This window comes from Ptychodera flava, chromosome 4 (assembly GCF_041260155.1).
Source record: "Ptychodera flava strain L36383 chromosome 4, AS_Pfla_20210202, whole genome shotgun sequence".
NCBI lineage: Eukaryota > Metazoa > Hemichordata > Enteropneusta > Ptychoderidae > Ptychodera > Ptychodera flava.
Genome location: NC_091931.1, coordinates 30,747,936 through 30,756,766, shown reverse-complemented (window position 1 = coordinate 30,756,766; position 8,831 = coordinate 30,747,936). Strand labels below are relative to the sequence as shown.

At 40.4% G+C, this 8,831-nt stretch overlaps 1 protein-coding gene and 1 non-coding gene across 3 annotated transcripts; both read left to right on the top strand.

The window, feature by feature from the left end:
- The first annotated feature begins 399 nt into the window (after positions 1–399).
- Positions 400–8,784, top strand: LOC139131460 (sialin-like). 2 transcript variants are annotated; one of them, XM_070697512.1, is made up of 10 exons: positions 400–869; positions 1,330–1,533; positions 2,107–2,340; positions 2,636–2,723; positions 3,055–3,141; positions 3,339–3,469; positions 4,093–4,242; positions 4,644–4,776; positions 6,812–7,056; positions 7,485–8,784. In XM_070697512.1, the coding sequence occupies exons 1-10, from the start codon at positions 771–773 to the stop codon at positions 7,698–7,700; spliced, it is 1,587 nt and encodes a 528-aa protein (XP_070553613.1). In that variant the 5' UTR covers positions 400–770; the 3' UTR covers positions 7,701–8,784. The 2 variants fall into 2 exon arrangements, with proteins under 2 accessions (XP_070553613.1, XP_070553614.1); XM_070697513.1 differs by lacking the exon at positions 3,055–3,141 and having other exon boundaries at positions 636–869.
- On the top strand, positions 5,615–5,696 carry Trnas-uga (transfer RNA serine (anticodon UGA)). Its single transcript has one exon. It is a non-coding gene; the product is annotated as a tRNA-Ser (tRNA).
- Positions 8,785–8,831: the final 47 nt, after the last annotated feature.

The following is an 8,831-nucleotide window of genomic DNA, read 5'->3' as shown; positions in this document are numbered from 1 at the left end:
CAGTTGTATGAAAGCCGGCATAAGTGGACAATAACATTGACTAATTTGTAGTCAATGTGTATGGTTGTTAGTTCAACTACATTGACAGGCACAACGGTACACAAAGTCGAACGTGAAGAATTAAAGATCGGAGCCCGGGAGGGGGATGTGGGTACTCCTCCAAATTATCATGGGATGGATTGATTGAAATGTTCCGAGGAAATTTGTAGAAATGTATCAATATCATATCACTACAATGTAGCAAGAAATGTAAAAAACCTTTGATACTCGCAATCCAATTGTGTTTGGAAATTAATTAAAAAGTACATCGCGACAAGCAGTGTCGGAAAGCGCATCTCGATGTTGAGCGCACAGTGTCGGCCGAGCATTCACTTCCATCAAACAGCGAGCGCCCTCTTCGCTCATTCCGACCCATTTCTCTTCCACATTAAACTGGACAGCTAAAAGTGCTGTCAACTACGGCGGTACCTGTGTTCCTGACCAATTTTCACGATGTGTCACACCACAGATATGGCGAGTTTTGCCTAAGGCGTTGTTTTTACTTGGCTCAAATCTATTGAAAGTAACAAATTATCGAAATCCATACGGTTTTCTCGCCTCTTGTGTTGACTGACCTGAAATGACCCATTTGACGTCATCGGTCAACACTGAACACACGTACGCCAGTAGTATATACGTACACTGACGACCAAGATGGCAAGTCTTCCAAACACGTAGTATTTGCCCCTAACAAAGTTATCCGAGATCGTATTGTGCGTTTGTCAGCTAGTATGGAGTCGCAAGCTGAGGCGAAGACGAGTCTCCTTGGCAGTGGCAGTGGAAGCCATTATGACAGCATTTCGAAAGACCATTGGACGGCCAGCAAAAAGGTACTGGCTCATTGACACTAGTTGTACGTCTGACCTTCAGTACTTCATTATTATGTGTGAATGTATATGTAATGTCTCAAGATTTGTGCAGGACCGCTGCCTTACAGAAGGAGGCCGCTTGATACAACTTACAAGTATGATAATCGGGGCAGTATTTTGAAAGTCACATTCTCTTCTCGTAGATGATTGGCCTTACTATGTACACTTCATTCCTTATATTAGGAAACGGAGATTTTGCATCGATTTTTTTGCAATGTGAAAAGTGCGAAAAGTCAATCTTTCTCTGTTGCCCAATTGAACACGTTAATGAATGACCTTGCCTTAACACCATGCTCATATTGTCTGCATACTGTGGGTGTTTACTATAGCATTGTGAAGAGTATATAGGCCTATATATAGTAACAGTCATATAATATATATATATATATATATATATATATATATACCGTTTTTATTCTAGGTGTCGTTTGATTGTATCCTAGCCCGTCACGTGTTGGCGTTGATGTTCTTCATGGGTTTTATGAATCTGTATAGTCTCAGAAATAATTTGAATGTTAGCATAGTGGCCATGGTGAACACGACAGGCCAACCCCGACAACTCTACAACGAGTCAGAATGTTTACACGAAGGAGAGGACTTCCAAGTTGCTGATCCACTTGAACAGGTAAAGAACTGACGTAAAGCTTATTCGTTGATAGATCTCCCAAAAATGAACTGGAAACAGATTTCAGTGTATCAGATTCGAAGCGAAATGGCCAGAGAGTTATACCGTTGAGTATAGTGATGATACTCTGGTGAGGATATAGAGATTGGAAGTCAGGTAACTCTTCATATAGACGGCAAATATTCTGCATGCCAGAAGTTGTACTACTGTTCAGAAAATGTGAATACTTTTATGGTTTTCATGCGTCAAAACCATTAAACATGCAGAGCGGTACCTTGGTAGTTTACTTTCTTATTCTTAGATGAAGATACTATAGGTGTAAGTCTTTGTTATATGCTATATTAATGAACAAGACCTTTGTGACACTGGCATCATCTTGTATTTTGATGATCTATAATAGTTTCATTCCTATCCACAAAGATTGAACTTCAATGCCAGCAGAAAGTGTGTTTGTATTACGTTTGAAATCTGACCTGTCAAAACAGCTGACATAAGTTTATTGAGAATACTCAGTTTCTCTCGAGAACTGTTGACAATCTTGGCATCGTCAAACGATTCCATTGCCCGTTTCAGGAAGGGGAGTTCTTCTGGGACAGTTATCACCAAGGTATCCTCCTGGGGGCGTACTACTACGGATACGCGCTGACACAGGTGGTAGGTGGGTGGATGGAGAAAAGAATCGGCGGGCGAATCATGATGGGTGGCAGCATGTCCATTTCATCCGTCCTGACCTTGCTGACCGTACCTGCTGCATATTTACATTTTTGGATGATATTTCTGTGTCGTCTGTTGATAGGAATGTGTCATGTAAGTGGGATCTTCAAACAATTTTATATTGTAAAGTTACAATCCATATAGTTCTTTCAATAATTTTGAAGCATTAGAATTTTCTTTTGAATAACGTTACCTATGTTACATCCGACTCGCAAAGATATACTACTGGTACTTTTTCTCGGAAAAAATCACGTGCGCTATTGACTCGCTGATCACTGCTGCCTCTGATGTCCTTTTTCTCACAATGTTTTTCTTTTGTCTACATTTCCATGCTATGGTACCTTCATCTGTATATTTCATTTATCGGGCTCGTCCAACTTGTGCTCAGGCCTTTGTATATCCAACACATCACGGAATGTGGGGGAAATGGGCGCCTCCTCTGGAGAGGAGCAAACTTCTTTCGTTTTCGACTTCAGGTACTGGCAATATCGTCTTACTGGCGATCGTACTGAGTATGTAACAAAAATCGCTAAATACGCATAGAACGATCACGAACGACAAGTTGACAAACATATGTATAACCGAGACATTTGGAGAGTGTGCTTGTCATCCTACCACATATCTGTACTGCGATTTATCAAACACTAAGCTTACGGAATATCCTTTTTTTCGCTTAATTCAGTCCGATATCTGGACAAAAATTGACCAACCCGACAAGAAATATTTTGACAACTGCATGTCTTGCATTTCTCGTGTTTCAACTACATTTAAATGCACTTACGAACGCACCTATCTCTATCGCTTTAGGTACAACCATTGGTACAGTCTTAATTAACGTTCTAGCAGGTTTCCTTGGTTACTATCTGGGTTGGCCATCTATCTTTTACCTCTCAGGTATAGTGAACAAAGTTAGATCTAAAGTAGATATTATTTGAAGGTATTTTACTGTAGTTTACACCTGTTACCTGGTATGTGCAGGAGTAACGTTTTTATTGTGTTGTGTTTAGGGGAAATATGGAGTGTTCGCTAAAAATATTTGATCGTTGTTTGATTAGTCATGCATGTCTTTGGTTCTCTCTTCGCACTTGCAGGCATCGTTTGCTTGGTGTGGTCGCTCTTTTGGTGCCTCCTAATACACGACACTCCTTCAAAACACCCGAGGATTACCGACGAGGAAAAACGGTGCATCATAGACTCTATAGGCCCCAGCTCAACTAACATGGTATGAACGTGTTTTTTTCTGTCCAAAAAGGGGCAGTTCTCAATCCCCGATTCTCGCATCTAGTACTTGTTGACATTGACTGATTACTTGATAGTCCTTTCTGCAGCCTTGAAAGTTGTGTCCTATTAATCCACTTATTTAATGAGAAAACTGATAAAAATCCCTGCCCGTTTTTACGAGCACAGAAGCTCCTACCATTAAGTGTGAATTGAAAGTATCTGACGCGCACACCATGAAAACAATGGTCTATTCAAACAGCCGTCTGGGTCTATATTTACGCAGACATTAAAATTCACGACTGAACACCTTGCCAATAAACCCCAATCGTCGATTTAACATTGACTAGTGAGATGTTGCTAGAATGGGAACATCGGAATAGTATGAGGTTACAGTTATGAATGGAAAGGATATGTCTAATTTTTTGGCGGGACCGTGGTCTAAATAAAAGACTTGCAACAAGCGAAGTTTTCACGAATCGAGTTAAACATAACAACAGTGTGCACGTGATAAAGTAATAGATACTGTAGATACACCTCAGTCGTTTCACGAGACCTAATTGTCTGTTCTCAGAACCAAAGGCGTTCAAAGACGTCAGAGGTAATCTATGCTCTGTTCATCTTTAGGATACCCGGGTGCCGTGGTTTTCAATATTTACATCTGTCCAGGTGTGGGGACTGATCATAGGTCATACTTTCAGTAACTGGGGGCTGTACACTCTGATGACGGGACTGCCGTCATTCAATGCACAGGTCCTGGCTTTCGACCTTGATGAGGTACGTATTAGTATATCAGGTATGAGGCTGTGGGAAGCTTTGGGAGAATTGTGTCCGATGAATACAAACGGGAGGAACTGCTTACGATCGGGAATTTGCCACGCACTGTAAATGCACGCATGTAAATTATTCCAAATGCGTATGTACGTATGGTTTAGATATATATCGAAATCGTGGTTCCCAAGCTGTTTAGCAGCATCGGACAACATACGTCTGGCCATTAATTATGTAAAAACAGCGATTGTAGAATCGTAGGACGATATCTTATCTTAAGAAGTTTGTTGACAAATTTAGTGAAAAACAAATCAGCATTGATATTATCGCTGTACATATTTGGGAGGAGTCACGTGTTGTATGTTCTTATCTTATTGCTGCTCCTAAATCTTTCATTATCGCGTCAGAACGGTGTGATATCGGCGTTACCATATGCTGGATCGTGGGTATTTACAGTTGGAGGTGCTTACATAGCTGACGAGCTGAGAAGAAGAAAGATCATGTCTACCCGCTCTGTCAGGAGACTGTTCACAGTCTTTGGTAAATATTCAAAACATTACATGCGTTAATTATACGAGAAGTCAGAAGGAAGTGTATCTCTGTGTTATATCATTATTCCGTAATCGGAAAACGTGACGGTCAGTCCATCATAGGAAGGCAGAACAAGAAAAGAATTATAAAAACCACCAGATTTGTTTGCACACAGAAGACCAATGGAAAAGTAATAAAGCACAAAGAAGGAAACAAAATATCAGTGCAATAGATATAGATACGTTTTGTATCATTAAAACCCCATTAAGCTGTATCTTTTAGCATTATTTTTATGATTTTACTTTCAAACTAAAATAAGTTTGTGCGAATGTACTAATTTAGATGTTTGTATACACTTATTGTTAACCATCAGCAGGGACTGTATGTGCAATTTTGAACATGATAAAGATCACTCCGCGATTAAATGGTTTTCCCGATCATTAGGTCGCAGCCCATGCGAAAAAGCAAAATCCGTGGATACTGTGAATATCTTCACTGAAATATTCACATAAACTGCACAGAGTAGTCCAATGTAATGCATGGGGGTGGGGGGGGGGAATGTTTTCAACTGTGACATTGTATGTTCTGTTTCTTTTGTAATATTTCCAATTTTCGAAAATGGCCGGAAATAAAAATGACTGTTAAAATTTGAATTGACTTGTCAATGTTTCACAAAAGAACGGTTTCCTAATGCAGGAAAAGCCCATATCCGTTAAACCATGGTTTACAAGAGCTACTGCAGCTGTTAGAAATATAGATGTATCTGGCCTTCATTATGCCATTATTGTCAGTGATAGCTCTGATAAACTTTTATAGTGTTTCAAAACTATCATACAGGGTATAGTGGGCTGTGATGGCCGAGTGGTTAAGGCGTTGGACTTGAAATCCAATGGGGTCTCCCCGCGCAGGTTCGAACCCTGCTCGCAGCGATAATTTTTTTGTGAATAAAAGTTATATTATAGTAGCAATTTAACTCGAAAAAATGTATCGTATACATTCGAGGACAGGAGATGTGGTGTTAAGGTGGTATGCGCCTCGAAAGTGAAAGACGTAAACTTTTACTCAAGCTTTCCTAAATGAAATTTTCAACCATTTTCTTACGTAATCATTGGAAGAATAAAAAATCAAGGGTCACGATTAAAAGTTTGGAACTGGAGGAACAAACTACCTAACATCATGGAGGTAGGAAGAGAAGGAGCCTGCATGCTAACATATACCGATATTTTAAATTCACAATGGCCGCCATCCCTGTGTAAACTAACTCTACGGGGAAAAATATTTTCGATTTTCAAAAAATAACTAAGAAGGTGAAAGTTTTCCTTACTCCAAGAGCTTTAAAAGTGAGCCCAAATCAGCGGAAAAGCATGGGAAACATTTGAGAGTCTGATATCTGTCCGCAGGCGCATTCGAACTTAAAATAACCGTGTCATCATAACAACCAAGCCAGGGAATTTCTTCAGAGTGGGTAGTCCAGTTTCTCTAATTCCGTTTTCCATACTTCTTCATTTTCGGCAGAAATCTGCAAACGTGTGCTACAATTTTACGAGACTAATTCTGATTTGGTAATTCTAATTTAGATCTGTGGTTCAAAAGTCAGTTTTTCGATTGTGAAATTCATCCAGTCAACCAGCAATTCCCGCATGATTCTCTGTTGAAGATCAACTTTCCAAAATGCTTGTTATCTGATATTTTCGCTACCTTTTCCCTACCTTGGTTAAGTTGTTTTCTAAATGTCTTCTCTGTTACAAACAAACATCGGGTTTTGCGAATGTCTACACTTTGAAGTTTAGAAGTTCAACAATATGTTTCCATTTGGTTCTGTGATGGAGTTCCCAAAATTATCAAGAGTCACATATTTCCGCCCAATTGTAGTAAAAAAGTTAGCCTCTACGTCGATTTGAAAACAAAAGAGCTTCTTTAAATTTAAAAAATAGTTTTCATGCATTTATCAGCAATATGAAACATTTGCAAAAATTTATCAGGTCATAAATATTTCAATTTGATGAGATTTGGTTATATTAATTATACTGTACCTTTTCCCCAGGGATGTACTTCCCGGCGTTCTTTCTTCTATCCAATGCATACGTCGGCTGCAATCGAGCTATGGCTGTCTCTTTCCTCGTTCTTGCCAACTCCTTCGCATCGACGTCATACCCTGGTTTTAAGGTTAACCACGTGGAGATAGCGCCTCGTTTTGGCGGCATTCTGTACGGCATCACTAACACAGCTGCTGCTATACCAGGATTTGCCGCACCGTATGTCAATGGGATTATTCTACAAGAAAGAGGTGTAAGTTGCACGTCTGTTTACAGAAAAGACAATCCACAGAAACCAGGGTTTTCTTAGGGTGCGGGTAGGGCTCAGAGACTGTTCAAGTGAAACATTTAAGAAATGTGGTTTCGAATAAATGTCGCTTGTGCATGTGAGAGAGAGAGAGAGAGAGAGAGAGAGAGAGAGAGAGAGAGAGAGAGAGAGAGAGAGAGAGAGAGAGAGAGAGAGAGAGAGAGAGAGAGAGAGAGTGTGTGTGTGTCTCGGGGGAAGTAGATTGTAAATATTTCTAAACATTGTCTCAGGCTAGAGTTTGTTTCATATTTTCATATTTCATATTATCATATTTTCACTGACATCAGAAACACATTTCTGCCTGGTTTTCTTTTTTGTTGTCAATTGCTTTTCTGATAACCAAATGTACATTGCTTTATTATTCACAACTCCAGACGAACGCTGATTCTTGGCTACTCATCTTTATCATCACCGCTTGCTTTTATCTTGTCGGCGGTACCGTTGTCTTGGTTACAATCAGGACGGAAGAGCAGGAGTGGGCAAAATCTGGTGGCGACGTTTCGAGTGACCCTGAGGCAGACCTTGACAAGGACAGCGTGGAACTCTCCCCGGCCAAAGTAGGAGTGGACAATGTGGTTAAGAAACTTTGATATTTTAACTTCTTGGTGAATTTCGCTACTCACTCGACGAAATGTTTTGCCCGCGCTTGTCGATGACTTACTTTTGGAATTAGAGTTCGTGCGGATGCCGAGCGGTTCCGTCTGTTGCTTCTCCGCTGGGTGACTGGATGCCGTATATTGTGGGTTCGAACCCCGAATGAAGACACTGTATTTGCAAGTGTTGCGCCGCGCCTGGGGATTCGCGCCTTTGCCGGCTGAACCATGCATCAAATAAGCTGTATTCACAGTCCCTCCATCCACAGTATGCTAGCATTGTAAATTATATATCTCTATATCGAAGCGGTCAGACAAAGGTATCCAGTAGATTTGTCAGTGTGAATTCTGTATGCCGGTTGCTGTAACATGTAATATGTCCGACGAGATCGCATAAGGAGAACGCCCGGCCCAACTGGATGACTTTGTTGGGCATTTTGTGAGAAACAGCGTACCCGTTGATATGCAATATATCGTGACGTTTTCCTCTTTCGGATAAATAATGTGCCACGCAGGCGGGCCTCTCACTGCTTTGGGTACTGACACTATTGAAAATTACGAACTATTAGAAAATGACGAATGTCGGAATACACGTTTTCTCCAATTTCCACACTGGTAAGGTGTTGGAAACACAACTTGGTTCAAGTAAAAGCGCCAGCACACTGGTTTCCTTTGCTGCTACTGGGTGACCAAAAAGCTCAGTCGTGAAGAGCCGTATACTTATGTGAGGCTGAATGTCAAACCGGGCAACGAAAAGACAAGTACTTTAAATAATAGATCACTCATAGTTGCGAATGCTGCTCACCGTCTCCCTTCGGGGAATATCGAGCGAGAGGACGTCGGGATACAGAAACAGAGTAGAGGCCCAAAGTTTTCAAAGTTAACACCGTTTATTTCCTGTAAAAAGATGTTACATCCTTCCAGGTGTTGTCCCTTCTATCGAATGCTTGTGTTCTTGAATGACCGCTGTAACAATACAATTTGAAAACCAACGGAAAGTTCATGTGATTTTGAAAGTTTATGTTATTAAAATATTCAAACATCTAAATAAATTCAGTAAATTTGTCGCTATCATCAAAAACAGGGACACGCTATTTTTTTTATAATAGCAAAGGGTCATTGCTACAT